General features: G+C 45.1%; 2 protein-coding genes across 3 annotated transcripts in view; both read left to right on the top strand.

The window, feature by feature from the left end:
• chn1 (chimerin 1) overlaps window positions 1–9,126 on the top strand; it is a 38,900-nt gene extending 29,774 nt beyond the window's left edge. For both annotated transcript variants that reach the window (XM_076263800.1, XM_076263799.1), the window contains exons 8-13: window positions 1,068–1,152; window positions 5,299–5,472; window positions 5,905–5,982; window positions 6,968–7,105; window positions 7,644–7,749; window positions 8,058–9,126. In XM_076263800.1, the coding sequence (XP_076119915.1) occupies window positions 1,068–1,152; window positions 5,299–5,472; window positions 5,905–5,982; window positions 6,968–7,105; window positions 7,644–7,749; window positions 8,058–8,229 (753 nt within the window). In that variant the 3' untranslated portion in view covers window positions 8,230–9,126. The remainder of the gene's footprint in view (window positions 1–1,067; window positions 1,153–5,298; window positions 5,473–5,904; window positions 5,983–6,967; window positions 7,106–7,643; window positions 7,750–8,057) is intronic.
• A 2,997-nt stretch (window positions 9,127–12,123) lies between these two features.
• LOC143100543 (acetylcholine receptor subunit alpha-like) lies at window positions 12,124–18,413 on the top strand. Its single transcript, XM_076263798.1, has 9 exons — window positions 12,124–12,309; window positions 13,255–13,397; window positions 13,492–13,536; window positions 13,720–13,829; window positions 14,270–14,465; window positions 14,684–14,921; window positions 17,084–17,307; window positions 17,774–18,013; window positions 18,191–18,413. The coding sequence occupies exons 1-9, from the start codon at window positions 12,264–12,266 to the stop codon at window positions 18,320–18,322; spliced, it is 1,374 nt and encodes a 457-aa protein (XP_076119913.1). The 5' UTR covers window positions 12,124–12,263; the 3' UTR covers window positions 18,323–18,413.
• The last annotated feature ends 4,949 nt before the right edge of the window (window positions 18,414–23,362 follow it).

The raw sequence follows: 23,362 nt of genomic DNA, 5'->3' as shown, positions 1-23,362 counted from the left end.
TGTGTGTGTGTGTTAGTAATGGACTCCTAGGCAGCACTCTCTTGCTCCCCATTCACACAGCTCAGCTCAGCACAGCACAGCGTAGCATACAGCCAGGCTCACACACTCCATCACCGGCAACAGCAACAACAAACACGAGCTCACAGTTAAACGAAGGACCCAACAGGCACCACATACCACAAAGGGAAAGAACTAATATCACCACTAAGCTACTAATTCATTTTGCATGCCTTTGTGATAATTCTAAAGTGGAGGGATTGAATTTGGTTGCTTTATTTCTTTACTGACATATGAAATACAGAAACATTCAATGCGTCTATCCAGAAACCACCCCCATCAAGCCACAAGGGGAAAAAACAATTCCATCTCCATAAGAGCTAACTGTATTCAGATGCTCTATTATTACAGTGCAGCATAGCCCAAATATTCTCATGGAGGCTCCTTTGGGGTCTCGTAGTGAGTTTCCCCCTCCTCCAAGGCTTTTTAGAGCCGGGCTTTTCTATTGAATCACCTGGTCTTCTCCCTGTGCTTGCTGCCTTCACGGCTGATTAGCTGCGAGTGGCCCCCTGCCCTGGATATCCCTCACAGGAGAGCTCAGGTCCCCCTGCCATCCAGGAAAGTGCTGGTGTCTCATCCCCAGACAAACAGGGCCAGTGGCGCTCCCTGATTGGCTGCGCTGTTACCTGGTGGAGTGTGTCACGCTGGCTTGCGGCAGCCACCTCGCTCGCTCGCTGCTCCTTAATTGGTTGAGTGGATTAGGCACGTGGGCAGATTTGACCACGACTGTGATCGACGCCTCGCAACTTTACCAGCCGGATAATCCGTCCCCCCTCCTCCTCATCGGGCTGCTTCCCTCTTGGGGCGCGTGTTTTTGGGGAGACTCTTTGTGCGAGTGTGAGTGTGTGTATGTCTTTGTGTGTCAGTGAGGTGCTGTGTAAGTGTGTTGATGGTTGTGTGCATGATGTGTTTGTGTTTAGTTTTTTTGTTTTTGAGTGTGTGTTTTAAATAAAGAATTCAAAATATGTGTTTGTGTGTGTGTTAGAGACTGACCTTCTGACTTCTTGCAGGTCCACACATTCCGAGGACCTCACTGGTGTGAATACTGTGCCAACTTTATGTGGGGGCTTATCGCTCAGGGAGTCAAATGTGCAGGTACAATATACACACACACACACACACACACACACACACACACACACACACACACACACACACACACACACACACCACAGGGACTACGCTTGAGAAATACATCAGTCAAAGTTTATGTAACAGCATCATTCAGAGTTGAATGTGGGTAACCTCAATTCCAGCTGAAGTGAAAGTTTAATGTGTCATAATGTGTTGCATAAACCCGGCAGATGACAGAGTTGTGTAACAGGACAGAATGAGGACTTATATCGTGCTGTACATCTCAGATTAAGAGTGTTGACATTAATGCATTTCACTAATGTACTCGCTGATGGCTTCTCTTGGGCTCCAGTCTCGCTAAGACTGAAGGAAGACTGTGCTTGCCTATGCATTTCCACCAGTACAACAATGATGGATGAGCTTGCACACAGGAATGCTCAGATGAGGGCTTTTAAATATGCATTAAAATATTGCCTATATATATGTGAGAGGAAGGAGGGGGGGGGTGCTTTTTTAGCCTCATTTAACTCCAGCTGGACATTTATATAAGTACCACATACAGGGTCTGATGATGGATTGATGTTCAATCAGTATGGCACCATTTAAAATCCTTTTGTTCTGCTTTATCTCTGTAGTGATTGTGGCTCACTGTTGGTTATTTTTCTGTTTTTATATCTATATTACTGTCGCACAGCAGCATAATCAGTCTTTATGCCGGATGATGAAACATCAACTCTGTATTTGAAAGCCATTTAGGAAGGACATTAATGGAGCATCCTTTGTTACCAGTTCCCCAACTGTTTGATGAAAAAAAATAAAAAATGTTATCCAATTTAGTAAAATTGGATGATTTATCATGTTATTCATCAGAAACATAATAATGAGGGGGGGGGGGGTTAAATCCGAATGGAATCGGGAAAGCATCATGCCTTTATTATGGTGCGATATGCACCCAGTACCCCCTAAGGCATGTAGTGCAATCTGCATGATGCAATCATTCACTCACAGTCTGTATTCCAAAAGAGACTGTCTGTATGGCACGGAAATCTCCGGCAGTATTTCTCATTTCTATTTTTTCCACCCACAATGAATGAGGGAACTGGTATGAGAATGTGGAAATGAAATGGGCCGATGTGTGTGTATTTTATGTTTTATTTATAGGACAAAGTGAGCGACACATATGTTTTCAGATACTCTGTGGATGAATTATTTATGAATTGATTTTGAAAGCAGCTTGCGTTCAAAGCGCTTATTTATTGGAGGTGCTCTTTGCCGAGTGCTTGTTTCCTCCGCATGCTTTCTCTGTTTCCCTTCTCCCCTTCCCATTGACGAAGTGATGATGGTAGAAAGTAGGACAGCGAAGTCTTATTTGATGTTTAAATTTGCTCTCGGGCTTGGGAGGGAGAATGAGGAGTGGAGCTGTGCCCTCCCCTCTCTTTTTGGAGGGGGTACGTGTGAACAGTTTTTGGGCTGGTGCCAGCGAGTTGTCCCCTGCCTCTGTGTGTTGTGCCACATTTCCTCATCAGAGAACAACCCCCTGCTCTCCACACTCTCTCTCTCGCTCTCTCTCTCTCTCTCTCTTTCTCCCATGAGCACACACACACACACACACACACACACACACACACCACCCCCAGCCTCATGCCATCATGCTTGTGAAGAAAAACAAAGCTGGCATGCCTCTGTAATGAGGAGAGAGGCAGTGCGCCATGGGGATGGAGCTCTATTCCACACACACACACATACATACACATAAACACACACACACACACATAAACACACACACACACACACACACACACATTCTCTATTCACTCAAGGACACATACAGACGCACACACATGAACACATTGAAATTCAGCTGCCTCAGCCCAGGCTGGTTTTCAATGCGTCTCCTATTGCCTTTCTGTGGGGAGCGGTGGCTGCTGTACAATGGTGGTGGCAGCGCAGCCCTTCCCCTGGTATGATCCTCAGCACCGCGCATAACCAGAGCAGAGAGCAGGCAGGGGGAAGAGGGGGCTCCTGCACGCGAGGTCAGCGCATAGAGAAAAGGGGTCCTGACATTGGAATGAGGTGCTTATGAGCCCCTGGTGGCCTACCCCCCTTTAGCCTCACCTTCAGTATTCTAGCCACAAACCCCCCCCCCAACCCCCAACCCCCTCAACCAGCCATCCATCCACCTGCCAGCCCAAGCTCATCTTCCAGAAAACGGCGATTCACCATGGCGACGGTGCTGATGCTCCGCCACCGCCTCTGGGGCCCCCCAGACTGTCCCCAGGGGTGTGTCCTCTCCCAGCCCACCTGGGACCCAGGGTCACCCCTGAGCTGACGAGCGGAGCACGCCCGCGGTGGACCTCCGCTGCTTTATAAAGGGAACACACCAACGGGGGTGCCCTCTATTAAAAGCCGTGTCTCCTTCCACAGCATTGAGGCCTGTCTCTCCTTAAGTAATTACATTTCTGCACTGCTGAATTCAAATGAAGGCTGGACTCCTCAAGGGGCCTTTATTTTAATCAACCAATGTCATTTTTTTTTTCCAGTTGAAGTCTGCATTTTCTTTTTTTTCCCATTTCAGCAGTCAGCACAATGTTTTCCATTTCCCCCCATCTCGTTTTAATTTGGTACATAATAGAAGCATGCCACGGCGCGTCTTTTAGATGTACTGTAGCAGAACGGGAGGGGGACATTTTTCAGTCCTTTCTATTCTATCACCAAATTTCATCTGATTAAGAGGAGATTTGGGGGAAGCCTGTGTGTTTTTTTTCCCCCTTTTAATGTGCTGAGCTCTTTTAGAGAACTTGAAAGCGGAGTGCCGCTGGAAGCTTGAAAGAGATGGCCCATTTAAAGGCAGGGAAATGAGGTCTAGTGTAGCCCGCAGCGCGCTGAGGCACTGCCTCCACGGCCATTGTGCGCAGGCACAGATTTGGACGAGAGTGGGCCCTGCCAGCCCCACACTATCTCCCTTTTTTCTCTCTCTCTCCCTCTCCTCCAGGCCACATTGTTTTCAGTGAGCCTTTAATTCTCCCTAAGAGACCCCCCACCCACCCCCCCCCTTTCCCCTCACACAACACAAAGCAGAGCGGCCTCTCTCCCTCTCCCTCTCTCTCTCTCTCTCTCTCTCCCTCCTCAGCATCTGTTCTCACTGGGCTGCTGCCTGCCGCTGCCTCCCTGCATGGTGGGAACATGGTGGACATGTCTCTGGAGCAGCTGGCCACCTCCACTCAGGCCCCAGAGCAGAGCAGAGCTCCTTTCAGAGGGGGAACTCTGGCTTGTCAAGTGTTGTGTAAAGTGTTGATTTGGGCTGGTCTCGCCCGTGTTGGGAGAGTGCGCAGCGAGGATGAGTTGGTATTAGTGTAATAGCGCCACAGAAAGCCGCTTATTCGCTAGCTCTCACATGTTCCCTTGATTGATTCTTACTTGGCTCGCGAGCAAGCGCTGAGGACATGTGTGTATGACAGTGGGGTTCTGTGGAGAGTGTTTATATGAATCGGGGTAAAATCAGGATATTTAACCTCACGATTCTGTAAACAATCAAAGGTAATCGTTTATGTTTTCCTGTTAAACAAGCTGTGTACACATTTGTGATTTTAGTGAATAGATGTTGTCATCTTTGTTTTGCTCGGGTTTTTGGTTTGTTTACATTTTTCCAATTTGTTTTTCAGTATGAAATTTTCTTTTAAATATTATATTTTTGTCAAATATCTATATTTTAAGTGCTAAAATGGTGAGGAATTGACAGGGTTTGGTACTGCATGCATTTTACATGAGGTTCCTTTGTTTGCTGGACATTTGCTGAAGTGTTTCAAGGTGACACTGGTAATGTCATTGGCAGCCAATCAAAAAGTGATGACATCGGCTGTGAGCGGATGCTCAAGTGGTCAATGAAACTACGTAGGCAGTTCTATTGATCACAGGGACTGAAACCACAGCAAAGCCATGAGTGGAACTAAAGCCCGTCACAGCACATATGCTAAGCATGAATAGCAAACAGCAGAAATATTTATCACAAGGTCTACAGGGAGAACATTTCAGAGACCTATAGGAACCCTCTACAACAGCGTATTACTGCATCTAGTATGCACATGACTATTTTGCACATAAACATTCTCATATTTTCTGCTTACTGACCTTTTTAATTTTTTTTTTTTGGTTTATCCTCATTTCCAGATTGCGGTTTGAATGTCCATAAGCAGTGCTCGAAAATGGTGCCCAACGACTGCAAGCCTGACCTAAAGCATGTGAAGAAAGTGTACAGCTGTGACCTGACCACCCTGGTGAAGGCCCACAACAGCAAGCGGCCCATGGTGGTGGACATGTGCATACGGGAGATTGAGTCCAGAGGTAGGCAGCACTCATACATATACATACACATACACACACGAACACACACACACATACATTTGCACACACACACACACACACACATACATATGCACACAAACACATGAACACACACACACACACACATGAACACACACACACACACACATATGCGCAGACAGACACACACATGGGTGCACATAAACACATGAACATAGTGAAACATGCAAAATAAATATGCATACACATGCCCACAATCAACTTTGGCAACATATACATAAACATGCCCATATGCTCAAAAGCACACACACATGTGCATATAAACACATAGATGTTTGTGATGGTTTGTTTTATATGTTTTCAATGAAGAAATGCATAGAGCCATGTTTTTATTTGAAAACACTATAGTGTTTAAACATTGAAATAATTGTGAAGCTTCTCCTTCTCTTCTAGGCTTGAAGTCAGAGGGAATCTACCGGGTGTCTGGATTCAGTGATTTGATAGAAGATGCCAAGCTGACGTTCGACAGAGGTACAGAACCTCTTGCTTGTCATTTACAGTCCTGTTCTCGGTGGGAAAGTTCACTGTCCATGTGCCATTTTTAGGTCAACCTGCTTTTAAATGCTGAAGTGAGGCCCTTTGTGTTAGAATGCTGTATATGCTGCATTACGACACATGAGCTTAAGGTCCATCTGTGTGCGGTCAGCTTGTGCTGATGTGACCTCTGCGTGGGGATTGGCAGCAGCAGTGGCTGTTCTTTCTGTTCTGTTCCGTTCTGCTCAGCCTGTCATCAGTAAACATGGAGCTCAGTGACAGGCTCAAGCTCAGCTAGGCAAAACCCCTCTCGAAATGTCACCCCCCGCAAGAAAGGATTCCACACAAACTCCCCCCAATCTGCAGGGGCTCTCCAGAATGCATGAGAAATGGAGATGAGCCCCCCTCTCTTATCTACCCCACTCTGAGCACAGGGGGCTGCAGCGCGGCAGTGGCTAGCCAGTGGGATTATGGGAAAGCCTGGAGCCATGGTCGCCTCGCTGGGAGGCTGGGGGAAGTAGATGACCCGTGGCAGTATGTCAGGGCAGCGCTCTCGCTCTCTTTCCCTCTCCACACACCACACACACACACACACACACACATACACACACACACACACAGGCCTGCAGCAGATCTAGGCCACGCTCCGAACTGGGGCCCGTCAGGCACGCCCCAAGACTGCAGTCAGCAGAACTAGGCCCAGCCTTTGATGACCCTTTAGAAATTAGAGCGCCCACATAGCCACACCGCCGCAAAGACGCTTGTCCAAACGCATTCTGTCTCAGGGGCTGGTTCTCTGTTTTTTCTGGTTCTCTGAGACGGCGGGGAGAAGAAAAAACGCCCACCTCTCGTGTGAGCGCCTGAGACAGAAAAGTCTGTCTCTCTTCCAAATCCCAGATTCACGTTCGGTGTTTTTGTTCAACGCTCTCATCTTCTGTTCTCCTGTGTGTAACGTGACGTCTTTTCTCATTTCCCCACCCAGATGGTGAGAAGGCGGACATCTCTGTGAATGTTTATGAAGATATCAACATCATCACCGGGGCGCTTAAGCTGTACTTCAGGGACTTGCCCATCCCCGTCATCACGTACGACGCCTACCCCAAGTTCATCGAGGCCGCAAGTAAGTATACAGCAGCAGCAGCAGAGTCCATTTGCCTAGCGTGGCCAGGAGACTCCAGCCTGATTGCATTATTTCCAGCCCACACGGTGATTTGTTGCACATTTACTGTGCCCATGACTCTGGGGCTGGGGGTATCAGATTAGGGTGGAAATTCGGCACAGTAATTCCACCGAGCGTGATAATTGCATCAAGTGAGCGCTTTACCCATTGCCGTCTCCATGGAAATGTAAGGCTTAGGCCTGACATTTTTTTTTGTGGAGTATCACCATAGCTCTCAGGCTCTCTTAATAACCTTCCCCCCAAACCCAATTCAATTCTCCTACTTTTTTCATTTGAGAAAGTAGTTACTGAAGTGATTGATAAAGACAACTTCCCAGCTCTGAGCTGTTTGCTACCATGGCAGAAATGTGTTATTTTCCGCCTCCGCATGACGCACGGAGGCAGAGAGGAGAGGCCTGTGGACAGTCAGGCCACTGTGTGCTGCTGCTTTGGTGACTGGCTGATGGTGACTGTGATTGTTTTGTGTGTGTGTGTTTAGAGTTTACGGACCTTGACGAGCGTCTGGAGGCACTGCACGAGGCTCTGAAGCTGCTGCCGCCGGCACACCACGAGACGCTGCGCTATCTCATGGCCCACCTCAAAAGGTTTGCATCCCATCCATTACACACACCCCTGCTGAGTCCTGTCCAGACACGGCCATTTCCTCTCCTTTACTCTCCACTCCTCCCTCAACACAACACTCTCCTTCCATTTTCTTCTCCACTCCTTCACCTGGTGCAGTCTCGTCCTCCTTTGTTCACTTCTCCCTTCTGACATGTTCTTGTTCCGTAAAATCTTTGTATTCTGGATGGAGAGGCTGCTTTCCCTTTGGTGTTTGACTGCTTGTTTTCTCCATAGCCTACCATAGCTCTGTCTGACCAGGGTCATTACTGTGTTTCTCTGTTGTTTTCAGGGTGACCCAAAATGAGAAGGACAACTTGATGAACGCAGAAAACCTCGGCATCGTCTTCGGGCCGACCCTCATGCGAGCGCCCGACCTGGATGCCATGACTGCCCTCAACGACATCCGCTACCAACGCCAGGTGGTGGAGACCCTCATCAAGAACGAGGACATCCTGTTTTAAATTCACAGCCGCGCCCTGCCTCCAAACCTCCAAAATGAAGGAATCAAAGAAACGCTTTTGATACAGGACAGATTGACTCTGTCTGGTATTTTGATTTTCTCTCTTTGGTGCAAAGACTTGAACCTTTTGAAGGACCCTATGTCATTCTAGTCTCAGTGGCTCCGCGCTCAGTGGATGCAGTACTAACACTCAGCCTCACTTTCATTTTTCTCTCTGTTTCATGGCTGTGGATTATGGACCTTGATCTTGCATGTCTTCCTCCCCATTTTTGTCGGGGGTTTGTTGAGAAACGCAGACTTTGCAGAGCAGATTTTGCAGAGTGTCTTTATTTTGGATAGCTTCGTAGCCGTAACCCCAGCATGTGTTCTCTCTCTTTTTTTTAAAGATTGTGAAGTTCAAAAGCATTGTGACTGTGCTTTTATTTAATTTTTTTATTTTGTCCTGTGGATGTACAGTAGCTCCCGGTTGACCGAAAGGGCAAATTGTTTTTGTGAAACATTGTCTACAGTACCTGGATGTAATCGATAAGGTTTAATCAATCACTCGTCAATTTCTCTCCAATCAATTTCTCTTGATAACCACTTCTCTCTGCCTCTTAGGTTTTTATATGCAGTATCATGTCAGGTGGATTTCAGAGCCTCCTATTTAAACAGACAACAATCAACGTTTTTACTGTTAATATTCCATTTGTGCTAGACTCACTCACCTCAAATTCTATTGCACTCCACCTCCAACCTTATTTGTACAGCTCCTGATTGCATTGTAATGTTTTTGTTTGATTTGTATTAGATTTTGCGCATGGAAACGTTAATTTATTAAACTTTACTTTACTAGAAATCTGTGTACAGAGCCAACTAATTGATTTGGTTGCACACAATAAAGTAATCCATGTTTTGAGACATTTTTTTTTATATCAAAGCCGTGATTGTTATTCATGGTTATTATTTCCATTTCGCTGCTGTTAATGAACCTGCTGCAGTAATACACAGAGAATGACCTTGACGATTGGGCCGGCTGCGTTGTTTGTGTACATATTTAGACTGACATCCAGCCACCTCTGTAAACGAAGTCATGTGACTCCCGCCAGCAGACCCCTCAATCTCCATGTCCGTCACGCTCATTCGGTGGGAGATGAGGATGGACCTGACAGGACCTCAGGCACTGTCCTCTCTCCGCAGCGAGGGGATTTTTAATTGCTGGATACATATGCATACAGTGTCACTTGGGATTTACTGCATTTAGTGTTTAATTATACCACAGGCAATGTTTTTCCACACCCACACACTGACGTGCAGTCAGGCCTTATCTCACACATTCACAGATGTATGTGCAAAATATTACCTGCCTAGATGTGGAAGTCAAAGAGAATTAATGGATTTTAAATATATTATATAAAAATTTTGTTTGCATTTAGTCACTGTAATAATCAGATAAACCAAGGAGAGCTGATTGTGTTCCTAGGCTGCAGAAAGAGAGCACCTTCCTCTTGGCAGTAGAGACTGCAGCTGGCATTTGCTAATTTGCCATGAAATCTCATTAAATCATGCACCATTGTTCTGCGCCGTAATTGTGGAAACCGTAGCTTTGATGTAGGATTATTAAAAGCCATAAAGCCTGACAAGACCTGACCTTTCTAAGTTTACCACCTCCTGTTCTCTTTCTGTATTCGGCCCATGTATATTAAACCCCTGTAGGATGTAATGTGCACGTTACACGTATGGTTTGTGCACACTTTTTAATACGTTAAGACGTTTATTGTTGATATCCGTTTGTTGTGGCTTCCGGAATGAACTTGGTCATAACGACTTGAGAATTCAAGTTCAGCATGTAGGCTAGATTGACAATAACATAAATTTAGTGGTAATTGTTAGCATGAAAAACTTAATTGGTTGTTAATCTGCAAAGAACTGAGGCAAGAGTATTCAATTGAATGCTCCGGTCGCATAGCTTAGCCTACAACTGTGTAACATACAAAATTATTTATTTTTCTATGATTTCATCATCTTTTCATTGTTCAAACCCAACAGTTAAATTGTGCACACTATTTTGCAGTGTTCCCACAGAACTGTATTGGAGTTATCTATTCTACTGATAATGTGGCTATATGCCTCTCACTTCAAATGTCACATCATTTTCCCCACATTAATTATGGGATTGTTTTATGATTTGGAATGTTATGGTCCCTCCATAAGATTACTGACCTTTCTTTGTTGATTGAACTGAGATGCAGCGACATTTCTGTGCTCAGCATGCTGACCCACATAGCTAAATGCTAATGCATACTGAAATATTGAAACGGCCTCTGATTATTCACAGGAAAATGTGGGACGACTTTTTCTGTGATTTCCAGTGTTTCACCCACTTCACCCAAATGCAATGCTTTTGTTTGAGGCACGTCATCGCTGAAGAGAACATTGAGACGCATAACAGCCAGGTACTCTCAAACACATTTTTGTTTCGCTAGGCTATAATTATCACGTTTATATTTAGTGTGTGAACACCTTCAGGGTGAACTTGCCCATGGGGCTCTTGCAGCCACATGCAGTAAGTGGAAGAATGTTAAACATGTAACCTCTCACTGACAGTTCTATCTTTAAAAGAAACATGTTATGTAAAAAATATACCCTCTAACACTGTAATCTCTGCCATGGAAACGGTGATCGATCTACATAAGCCCAGCTGCCACAGACACACTCAGAGCAGGGCTGTACATAGTGTGGCATCATAAAATATATAGTTGCTTATCAAAAACAAAATGCTAAAGCTTAGAATTAAAGCTCTCTGGCCTTTGTCTTTATTCTTTTCTCTCTCCCTTGGCCATCTCTCTCTCAGTCCTTCTGTCTCTCCTTTTTCTCTATTTTGGGGCACCGGTTGGTTTTCTGAAAGGCCTTGTTTGGCAGAAAATGATGGCGCAGCCCAGCTGCCAGAGTGACCATAGTGAGGCTGACTGAACATTTTCAAAGGCTTCTCTCTGTCACCTCCCTTAAACCCCCCCAAGGTCAAATGGGTTTCATTTTGGCATGGGGCCTATGAGAGGGGGGATGGGGCAGTAGACTCAGGTGCTCTGACCAGGCAGGGGCCAGGAGAAAAGGGACAGGCACCCATCTTAATTCAGCAATCACCCAAAGTTGCCATTTGCCTCTAAAGAAGATGAATGAGGTGGAGGGTGAGTGGGCGTCTGGTTGAGTGAGCGTCTGACGGTGACGGGGGAAGCGAGTGGCCTCCTCCCATCACCGCCTCCACGAGGAAGGGCAGGTGTGCAGTCCAGGAGGGGGCCAGGGGCGCTGTGACCAGTCATCTGCACAAAAAACAAGTGATGTGGTTTAACTACATGTGAGTGTCCGCACTTCCTATTTTACGTCAGCATAAATAAACACATAATAAATAAAATGAACACATAAGCGATTATTTTCCAGCACTGAAACCATCTCATCACTCTGAAGTTTGATGCATCACCCCTGATGATAAAGGAGCCTAATTGGTGGTACAAAGGACCCTTGAGAAACACCCTCAGGCGCTATCAGATCGCACTCTGAATGAGCCATGTTGTTTTTGTTCACCTGACATGTTGGGCTCATCTCTCTTGGGCTTACATTGTGTATTATTTGCATGAACAGAATTTAAAGCAGACAGGCTCCTTTGAAAACCAAATTAGACTTCAGCTGAATTAAAACACAAGAGTTTGCTGTTTGCCGTTCTGGATATTGATAAGTTAAATTAGATGGATCATAAATATCCTGTCCAGAGCTGCTGAGGTCCAGGATGTCACATGGATGACATATGAGCTGGCGTGCTGCCTCGCACATCTGACTGATGGCATGTGTGAGATGACTGAGGACTTTCACCCAGATCCAGTCCCAGTCACAGTTGTCATTTGGGGAGTAGAGGGGTGGGCATTGGTCGCAGAGCTCACTGACCGAGACGTTGCTTGCTAAACTTCTAAATGGACGCCTCTTCCCCTCTCTTATTCTAGAGAGAGGACGAAAAACTGTCAGTTTTCGGAGTAATATGCCAGAGAGGAACCAAACGGCATCATGAGCTGGTTTTATTGTGTGTGTCCTCTCCTCCTTGTGTTGGCAGGTAGGTTCTGTGTGCCGTTTTAAACACTGAGTTTTAAGCATGATACCAACTTACAAAAGCAAATGACATAACACCAAACTTCAATCACAAAAAACAATCCATGTATTATTTTGTATAACATTCAGGTGACAAACTAACAAGCTCACAGCACATATTTGTGACACATTATAAAACATTTCTTTTTTAATAACAAATAATACATTTATTTAATTATTATTTAGACATAGATCAAATATAATTGCTTCCAAGAAAAGGGGATAACAGCTGTGTTTTTCAAAGCAGTGATTGACAGATGCAGGTGTAATGTTCAACTCTCTGTTGTTGACAAGTTTGTGATTTGCACTTTTAGCTCTCATGCCTGCTCATTCTAACCAGGAGACTGCTAGACTAAGACTAGTTGTTGTTTTGACTGGCAATATTCAACACATTTTATCTGAAGGTCAAACTCTGATGAAATGTGATATTACCGGACGTCTTAGACTTGGGGAGGAAGTAACAAATGCTTTCCTGCAACTCAATCTGAGATGGCCTTATTACACATCCTCAAGTGGGAACCTGAGATCAAAATCAGACTCATCACTTCTATTATGATCTGCAGGGTTAAGGAAAAAATCTTACTTTAAATTGTGAGGGGCTTGGGTTCATTCATTTCTTTATTTTGTTCATTTTGTTGCTAATAATGGTTACAGACAGAATAACTGAGCCAAGTGAGTGGCTAGACAGCTAGAATTCAATATTGACATTTCACCTAGCTGTTTTTATAACCTATTATATGCCACCAGACTGAACAATAGAACAGTCCCTATGGCCAGACATAGAAACAAATATAGACAGCCATGTGGGCTTAACAGATGAACAGTTGGATTCATAGGCTTTGTTTATATGGCATAATCACTGTCACAGCTAGCCATAATGATCTGAAATGCTGAAATGTGTTTCCTCTAGGTTCTGGCTTGTGCTCTGATGATGAATCCCGTCTGGTGAAAACCTTATTCAAAGGCTACAACAAAGTAGTCCGTCCTGTCAATCACTTCAAGGACCCTGTTGTGGTTACCGTTGGGCTCCAGCTTATCCAGCTCATTAGTGTGGTATGGAAATGCAGCCCTTCGCCTCTCCCGTGCCAACATTCATATGGATGCACTCACTCCCCACACTCACACAGTTTATTTGTCTCTCTGGCAGGACGAAGTCAATCAGATTGTCACAAGCAACGTCAGACTGAAGCAGGTGTGTTTTCTCATTTTCTTCTTAAGCTTTGTCTCTCAAACCAGACAGCTGGTACGAATCTACAAACAACCTTCCCTGATTAAAATGATCATTTTGACTCGTGACATGAATTTAAAGGATGCACAATCTTCTGTTGAATCTTATCATGCAACTTCTGTATAATTCTATTCTCAACCCTCACAGAAATGGAAAGATGTGAATTTACAGTGGAATCCTAATGATTATGGAGGAATCCAAAAGATAAGAGTCCCATCCACAGATCTTTGGCGTCCTGACCTTGTTCTCTACAATAAGTAAGAATGAGGGATTTTTTTCTCTCTTTCACTCTGCAGGTCAGATCTGGTTTCCTGTGATGTCCGCAGACAACCTCTGATAGAGCTGTTGATAGTTTCTCATCACATGACCCTTTTTTTCCACACAGTGCAGGGTGGGGGTGGAGGAAGGAAAATGGCGGTAGGGGGGGCTCAGATTTCATCTAGCTAAATCGGGCCTCGGCATTGCAGGTTCACACACACACATATGCTCCGTCTGATACGATGCTGTTTCTCCCTGACAACCAGCCTCCTGCCACACGGGCACTGGTGGCCGACTCCGCTCTGGTTGGTTGGCACTGGCACGCGCGGGTGGTGTTATGGTGGAGCCGCTCACCAGCTCCAGGCAGTGTTGTCTCTGTGTGTTAACGTTATCTCTCGCCCACTCCCTCTTGTGCCCCTGCGTTTTTGGTGCCCTGCAGTGCCGACGGTGACTTTGCCATCGTGCACGAGACCAAAGTGCTGCTGGAGTACAACGGGATGATCACTTGGAACCCGCCCGCCATCTTCAAGAGCTACTGTGAGATCATCGTGCTCCACTTCCCCTTTGACTTGCAGAACTGCACCATGAAACTTGGCACCTGGACCTATGATGGCCTGCTGGTTGTCATCAATCCAGTAACTACCACACAAGCATTCACATCCACTCACTCACTCACTCACGCGGAGCATCCATTCTAATCCCCTTTTGACACAAGTTTGTAAACATTCCCAGACAGCCATAAATCCACAATTTGACTCATATAGGATGGATTCAGTAACGCAGTGTTCTATCTTAGAAACAAACTCAGTGGTCTTCAAGAGTGTGAGTTTGATGTTGACTCTTTCACCACCAGGACAGTGACCGCCCTGACCTGAGCAACTTCATGGAGAGCGGGGAGTGGGTGATGAAGGACTACCGCAGCTGGAAGCACTGGGTCTACTACGCCTGCTGCCCCGATACCCCCTACCTGGACATCACCTACCACTTCCTCATGCTGCGCCTGCCCCTCTACTTCATCGTCAACGTCATCATCCCCTGCATGCTCTTCTCCTTCCTCACAGGCCTGGTGTTCTACCTGCCCACGGACTCTGGTATGACCTGCTGTCTACTCCCCGGCAGCCTCACAGGAGCATTACCTCGTGCACTATCAGGGCTTTAGAATCTGGTGGTTGATGTGATGTTGTTGATGCCTCAGAGAGACAATAGTTTGATACTGTCCACCTCAAACCTGAAGCCTGTTGTGTTGCTATATAGTCTGTATACACAGAAAGGGAATGGCACATCGTGAGAGCCTAATTGACATTTGAGAACATTTGTCCATGATATTCAGTGAGCACGTGGAATGAGGATATTTTCATTTTACACTCATTTTTGGATGCAGTGCAAGCTCTTTGGCTTGATGGTCTGATGTAAGCCATGTCAACTCTGAGCACGGTGACTGATGTGGCAGCGATTGTTTTTGGCCCCGCGCCCCCAGCACCCCCCCCCCCCCCCCCCGCCCCACCTCAAAGCCTGAGTTCCCCGCCATGGCTGGGAGCTTGGCTGCCTTTAATGCATAATACATCAGTGCTCGCCAATTTCTGATACGTCCCCCTGCTACCCTGTGGAGGTAAAGCTGTGACACTGATCTGTGTGGGATTGCACGTCGTCTCGGTGTTTGCTGGTCTACAACTGGGTTGTTTATGACCGTTGGCAACTGGATCTCCCTCTATGCAATATCCGTGTGAGAGACTAGGGGAATTAAAAACACAACCCAGATCTCCTCTCTGCGGGCTGCCGCATAAACCCCTCTGTTGGGCACCCCCTGGTATTCCACCAGCAAAAGAACATACGGGGAGTATGCTATAGTAGTGACCGGCACTGATTTCCTGATTCTCAGTCGAGTAAGAGGCTTTATAGATCGGGTCCCAGCTGCCCTCTGTATAGCATGGTGGGGTTCTGGACTGGGTTAAGCTTGGACGGGCACCCACCCCCATCCACGCTCCATGACACAGCTATGACCTCCGACTCAGAGAGACCTTCCCCCCTCCTGTCGTATGGACCAGTTCTCAAGGAGATGTGGAGGCATTACATTGGGGAGAGGAAGGGCTATATGTCACCGGTCCTCCACGTCACACCGCTACGCTTCTCCGTCTGAGTCAGGGTTGATTCATCACCGTGAGTGGCAGGGGCAGATTTATTTATTTCTCTCCTCTGTGGCTGTGATGGGTGGCGAGGCGCTGTGGAACAAATGCAATTATCACTCACAGCACTGTCACACCATCGCCCTCTAAAGCACTTAATCACCAAGGGCTTGAAGAATCAGGCGGTGGATGGGCTAATAAGTCTCTCACAAGTAAATGAGAATAAGCAGCACCCACTGATCAGGCCAATGTGCTTGGTTAAGGTATTGATTTATCAGATGGTTTAAACTCCTGCAGCTATCTCAGCCATCACTATTTCACCAGCAAGTGTAGTGTTTACTTTGGAAAAATTGGCTCTAGTCAGTGAGAGGATCTTTATTAGCACACAATAAAATGAAAGGAAAGCTGGCTGTGTGTAAAATATGGGATTCAATTCTGTCTTTCATGTTATGTAGCTGGTTAACTATAACTGTTCAACCAATTGTGCCACCTGATACGGCTCCAGAGATTAGTGGAGTTTCAGAGAGCGGGATTTGATTCTGCAGTGTGCAGCTGTCTCTTGTCCCTTGTGAGGGCATAGAAACATGCCCCCTGCCTGTTCACAACTATGACCTTGCGGCAGTTGTTTGTCTCCAGTAACATTCTATCTATAGACCACAATGCCATGTTGGACACAACCCCTCAAAGATATTCCAATAAAACAGTTTTATAGTCTTAGGTATGAGCTACACCAGGCGCGTAACTGAAGCGTTCCGTTCGCAACACATAAAATCCATTTTAAAAGACTGGTCTATTTTTTTCGAACGTATGCGCCACTATCACGTCTGGTGTAGCTACTTCCATTGATTATAGTGGCAGCTAATTGTTGCAGCAGACGCTATGCGAACGGAACTCTTCATTACGCGCCTGGTGTAGCTCAAACCATATCCCTTGTAGTAACTAGTACATGCTTCTACAGTAAACTATGAACAGATTTGGAATGTTTATTCAATATAATAATACCAAAGTATGTTGCAAGTTTCTAGATATTCCCAGATATTACATGTTTTCTCTATAAAACACAGAAGATGATATTTTCCTGATGCATCCATCTGTCTCTCCTACACTCTGTGGGACGTGCTGTCTCTCAGGTGAGAAAATGACCCTGAGCATCTCCGTCCTGCTGTCTCTGACCGTGTTCCTGCTGGTCATCGTGGAGCTCATCCCCTCCACCTCCAGCGCTGTGCCCCTGATTGGGAAGTACATGCTGTTCACCATGGTCTTCGTCATAGCCTCCATCATCATCACCGTCATCGTCATCAACACCCACCACCGCTCCCCCAGTACACATACTATGCCTGAATGGGTTCGCAAGGTGAGCTCAAGAGGGAGGCTGTTCTACACTTGTACTCGTGTCATGGTCACCTCACATCAGCACCCCAGATACAGGGCTTATGTACTATAAGGTCATTATGTAAATATTGAGGGCATGTAATGTCCACAGATCTTGCTGGTAGTTATTTAGCTGGACATAAACTGGACACATATAGCTATAGACAATTCTTTACTACCAAAAATTACCTCTGATTAAAAGCATTGATTTTCTTGCCAAATGTCTTTGAAACCCTGTACTGGTGGAATGGATGATACCCAGTGCTGCCATCTACAGTATGTTAGTGCTTCACTCTGGTTTAGGAAGTAAAATGAGTCCAATGTCTAGTATGGACTGCTTCATCATAGAACTATTGTTTGTGTCATAGAAACTCTTTGAACTTTGTATAGCACATCAGGCCTCCTCACTGCATAAAATATACCAATCATTTTACATGCTCTTTCACCAGATTTTCATCAATACCATTCCCAACCTCATGTTCTTCTCTACGATGAAGCGACCATCCCTAGAGAAGCAAGCCAAAACCATCTATTCTCCTCAACTTGACATTTCAGACATCTCTGGCAAGCCACATCCTGCACCTGTCACGTATGAATCCCCCGTGCTTAGAAATCCAGATGTACGCAGTGCCATCGAAGGAGTCAAGTACATTGCTGAGACCATGAAGTCGGATGAGGAGTCCAACAATGTAAGACACAGACATAAGAGATCCGTGTTCCTTTTTCCTCACAATAATTGTACATTTACAGTGGGAATAGTTGGATTTTTTGCTACAGTGGCAGCCAGTGGCTGTGCATGTTTTGCATGTTGAGTTGTGTGTTTTCTTTGATGTCTGGTTAATTGCTGGCCCTTGTTCCCTCACCAGGCCTGTGAGGAGTGGAAGTTTGTTGCCATGGTGCTGGACCACATTTTGCTCTGTGTCTTCATGGCAGTCTGTATTATCGGCACTCTCGGTGTGTTTGCCGGCCGCCTCATTGAACTCAGCCTGCAACCCTAAAAGGCAGCTACGCTCTTCATGTGACCATTTAACATGACTAATCAACAATTCTCTGGAATTGGAAAGGGGATCAATTCCAGGAGTTTGTAAAGTCTAAGTTTGTCTAAGTTTTTAGAGTATTCAGTTTGTACAGACCAATGTCTGGTATTTCTTTTTGTCATTTTTGGAATACTGTCTGGCATTGTATTTTCATAGCAATTACAAAAATGTATGCCTTGTAAAAGAAATGACTCTGGGACACTGATGGGATCCTTAAAATGTCAATAAGGTCTGACCAACCTAGAAACATCCAAAATCCAGGCATTTGTGCAAGCTAATAATTTGTAATGTACACTGAATGCAGGGGGTGGACTCCTACCGTGGTGAAGTCGAGCAGAGTTTAGCTGAAATACACTGAAATACATAAATTCCACAATTAAAAAAAAACAAACAGCAGAAAATAATTACAATAAGGAGCTTCCCGCCTATTGTTAGACTGAGTTAAGATAGAAGTGAAGAAAGAAAAAAATAGATACGGGTCAGACAATATTTTTTGGTGTGCACCCTATTCCCAGTGGAGGCTGCTAAATATGTCTGCCTGCATCTTGCTTTCCTTGGGGCATCTGGGGTTATATTTATACAGTATAATAGTCTGTGTGATTTTACTTTTTTAGCAATGGCAGTGGGACATTTCTTATAACTGAAATGTGTATGTATGACAATTTTTTTACTTTTCATTTAAAGTTGTGCTGTCTTCCAGTATTGTGTCAGTGTATCTTTATTTGATTATTAACCATTTTAATAATAGAATAAACCAAGGATTTGAAATAAGCTTTGAACTTCCTCTACTTTTGTATTACTTGGACTGCAGAACTATGTACCAATAGACATGTGGCTTTACCAACTCCAAATCCCATTGATTGTGCTGTATGAAAACTGTCTAAAACTGATGCACCACAAGTGTGTCTAAGATGGCTGGTGAATGCGGAGATGTGTGACTCACAAGAGGCACAGTCATGCCTGTGTGACAGCAAGAGCCGTGTCTGGAAACTCTGATTGACCTCGTCACACTTAAATAATTGCTCAACACTGAAGGTGTCTTCTTAGATGTGATGGTAAGTATTTGCATGGATCTTTCTCTGCTTTGTTTGTAAAAAGGCTCTAGCAATGACGGAGTTCATCACTTTGCATTTTTTTTGTTGTTGTTGGAGGAATGATGCCATAGCAACGTCTTTTGTGAACTGAGTGTCTTATCAGGTCATTGAACTTAGCCTATAAAAGAGTTATTGATGATAGCTGGTCTCAATGATGTTAATGTATTGTGTTTATATCTCATTTATGTGGGTTGTGTGGTAAATACTAAGCTATAGGAAAGTAATGCTAATGTGGATCATGATATTTTTGTTGAATGCATACAGTATGCATTCTCTTAAACACATGTATTCTCATTCCATACACTGTTTGAATGGAGGTTTCAGAGTAGGCTAAAATATATTCAGGCATTGAAGGTGGCTTTGTTTGGAGTGCCTCAGTCTATATAAAGTCTGTAGATTAACCCAGTACATGGGTCTGGTAGTGAAGGTATTTGAAAAGGTTTTTTATGATGTGCAGGGGGTGAGAGTCCTAAAATGGTGTGAGTGCATCTCCTGTTCTGTGAACGACATTCATGGACAATTGAAATGCATTGAGGCTGGTGTGCTACTGTATAAGCATGTCCCTCTGGGAGATCTATTCAGAGTTAAGTATATTTAAACATGCCGGTGTATGTGTGAAAATAAGGCCCCCGTGACTAATTATCTGGGGAGAATGCAAAGTGAACCCTCCACATGGGGAGAGGTATTCAGTGGCTTTTAATAAAACAGGAGTGGTGGCAGAGTAGCGTTGTGTGGCATGATGAGAGCCAGACTGGACTTTGACACAGACGGCTGGTCTGTAAGGGGCTGGGGGTGGGGTAGGGTGGGCTACGGTGGGTTATGGTCACTGCAAAGGATTCTGGGTGAAGGAGTGAAGTGAGGGGTACTGAGGAGGTGCATGAGGGTTAGGTTGTAGGTCTTCCTGTTCCTGTTGACCTATTATGCCAGGCCTGCTGTGGTTTCAGCCTGAGCTACCTCTCTGTTTCATACTCTTATCTTGCAACATTTCAACAGAATAACATCAGCTGGGTAAAAATCATATTACCGTTGCTAAGGCTGTAATCATAAATGTTGAATTAATCTGTCCCAAGCATATTGCCTGAAACATTTGGTTTTCTCATACAATAGACAATCAATGCATACAATGCACTGATTGCACTTTTGAACAGGTCAATAATGCAGTTGTATAGAGCATGTCATATTTATTCATGATAGATTTAAGATATGAGGATGCTACCAATGCTAACCCACAGTATGCATGTGTTCTTTCAAATCTGACTGACAGAACAGCGTAGTCAGGGAGGTCTGAGAAAAGATGCCAGTCCCGCCTCCACCTCCTCCTCCTCCTCCCCCCACACTTGCTGTGGTAAGCTACAGCAATATGGTAAACCTTTTACACACTCATTTACACTCACCAAGTTAACACACTTTTACATAGCGGTGCAGTTACACTAAATGACACAGGTTTAACGTACCAACAAAAAGCCGGTAGTTATACCTTTTATAATACATCACGTGTTGTATCTCTTTAAATAAACATTCTATTTCAAGTATTGGAATATACACAGACCACAGAGTAGATCCCCGGGCGCACACAAAACAGACTGAACGTCTACTCTAAGATAGTCTACTCTTCAGAGACATCTGGTGGTGAGCATGGCCACAGCGACCATAAATCACAGACTGACTACCTTTGTTATCTGGATGACTACAGGCCAACACAGAGAAACCCTCACTAAACAAGTCTGAGCAGCGAGGGAGAAATGCTCTGCTATCAGACATATCCAAGGGAAAACGCCTCAAGAAAGCTATCACTAATGACAGAAGTGCTCCAGTTTTTGAGAGTAAGTAGTCAAAAATGCCCTTTTTGTCTCCCACCTTGGCTTTCAGACTATGCCTTATTTTCCTGTTAATGAATACCACTAAATTTTAAACATCATTAGATATTAAACTGACTCTTGCCCAGTTTTTTTATTCAATATTAATCATTATAGGGGGCTAGTTTAATATTTCAGAATAGCATTCTCTTTTCATCATCAGCAGCTGTAGTTGTAATGAACCAGCGGCATACAGTTTGGTCTACGCTGTGACCTTCAAATGTTTTAATCTGCCTACTTTGACACACACTATCGCATTTGCGTTTGTTGAATATGGTCACCACAAAAAGGCACTACGAAAACTGTATGTGCAGACTAATAAAATCTAGCCCTGTTATCCAGTGTGTGTGTGTGTGTGTGGAAGCTGCAGACAGCTAGTAAGAGTGGAACTGACAGCATCCCACAGTGATGGCCTTTACCTGCTGCTTGTGAGCTCCAGTGTGTGGCACACTTGGTGGGCAGGCAGTCAGAGCCTGAGTCCTCTCTCTCCTCTGTGTGTGTGTGCAGAGGCCACAGGAGGGGAAGTCACAAGACAGGATCAAGTTGGCACCTTCAGCCCTGGAACTCAGTCTGGCCAGCAGAGACTACAGCACAGATATGTGCCCAAACAGGCTGTGAACAACAAAGGCAATGGTAATCAAGTGTATGGCCTTGTTATTATGACTGCACACACACATTCATGTGTAAATAATTAATAAAACGATTTGATTCTGTCTGTGTGGACGAATAGGAAGAGACATCCTCTCTGTGTGTAAAATCTCCAGACCAGCTCTTGGTGGCCTTCAGACCAAACTACCTCTGCCACTACCTCAAGGAGTCTGCCCAGCACCTTTACTATCCACCCCCCAATCTCCCTCCCTGCCTGCCAGACACCCAGGCCTTCCACTTCCCAGAGCCCAGAACTCTCTCTATCCTCCTCCGCTTCCCAACACTAGTCGTCCTCCACTACCCAGATTCCTCAGTGTTCCTGCTGAGTGCTGCCCTCTGCTGGCAGCCAAGGAGAAAAAGCCCTCTCGCCTTCCACAATGGCCGCCACAGCCACCCGCTCTGCCCTGTAAGCCTGCTAACTTCACTGGGTGCCGAGCCATCACTCACAGCGCCAAGCTGTCTCCTCTTCCCTGCCTGGCCCGGGAGCAAAACAACTCCCCAAGACCCCCCAAGAAGAGCCAGTCCTTTGCTGGATATGACCGCCCTCCTCCTGTGCGGTCTCGGCCTCTGCCACCTCTACCTAATGAGCAAACTCTACCCGGTGTCAGCTTAGGTGGGCACTGTTCAGAAAATCATGTAGATTATTTTATCACTGAATTGTATCTGGAAGGGATGTTGAACTAACAATATTCTTTCTTCTTCAAAAAGAAGCCACCTCAGGACCCCCTCTCCCTCCTAACAAGCCAACCCTTAGAAGTCTGCATCCATTACCTGCCATTGAGAATAGTACTATCAACCTCAATGACCACACCACAGGTACAATACTGTACTGCTCATATCTGACAAATGTGGTGCCAACATGGATGACACTTAATGTAACCAAATATTGCATAATATATTTACCGATACATTCGAATCATATTCATTCAAACTGCCTGAAAAAAGATGAAAAGGCATGACGTAAAATACAATGCTCTCACAATAATGTTTCATGCCCTCTGTATAGCGTGTAAAGGTTTTCTTTCACAGGCATCCTCGCTGCATAACAGCAAAAAGGTTCTTTGGTGTGCTGCCATTACTGAAATGATATTAGACAAAACATTTTGCTTACCCCAAAAGTTTCATGCACTCTTAAAACAAATGTGTTGAAAATAACACAGTTTGTGTTGTTTCTAACACATTAGTTTTAAGGGTGTGTTTATGTCTACAGTTCAGTAATATACTTGTATCACAGATGTGTGGGAGAACAGGTTCACCTTCCACCCGGTGATGGATCTCCCTCTCCCTGAGGTATATGTTCCTGGACGCAAGACCTACCCCAGCAGTCTCTTCAAAAGATATGCAAAAGGTGCTCTTTATTTTTTCACATGACTATATAATATGGGGAACTGAAATCTGGGCTG

Source organism: Alosa pseudoharengus, unplaced genomic scaffold (genome assembly GCF_046254945.1).
Source record: "Alosa pseudoharengus isolate Yale_2024_CS ecotype anadromous, Long Island Sound unplaced genomic scaffold, YU_APseudo_1.1 YU_APseudo_1.1_scf_3, whole genome shotgun sequence".
Lineage (NCBI taxonomy): Eukaryota > Metazoa > Chordata > Actinopteri > Clupeiformes > Clupeidae > Alosa > Alosa pseudoharengus.
The sequence above is the reverse complement of the archived record's forward strand: the minus strand, read 5'-3'. Positions and strand labels throughout refer to the sequence as shown.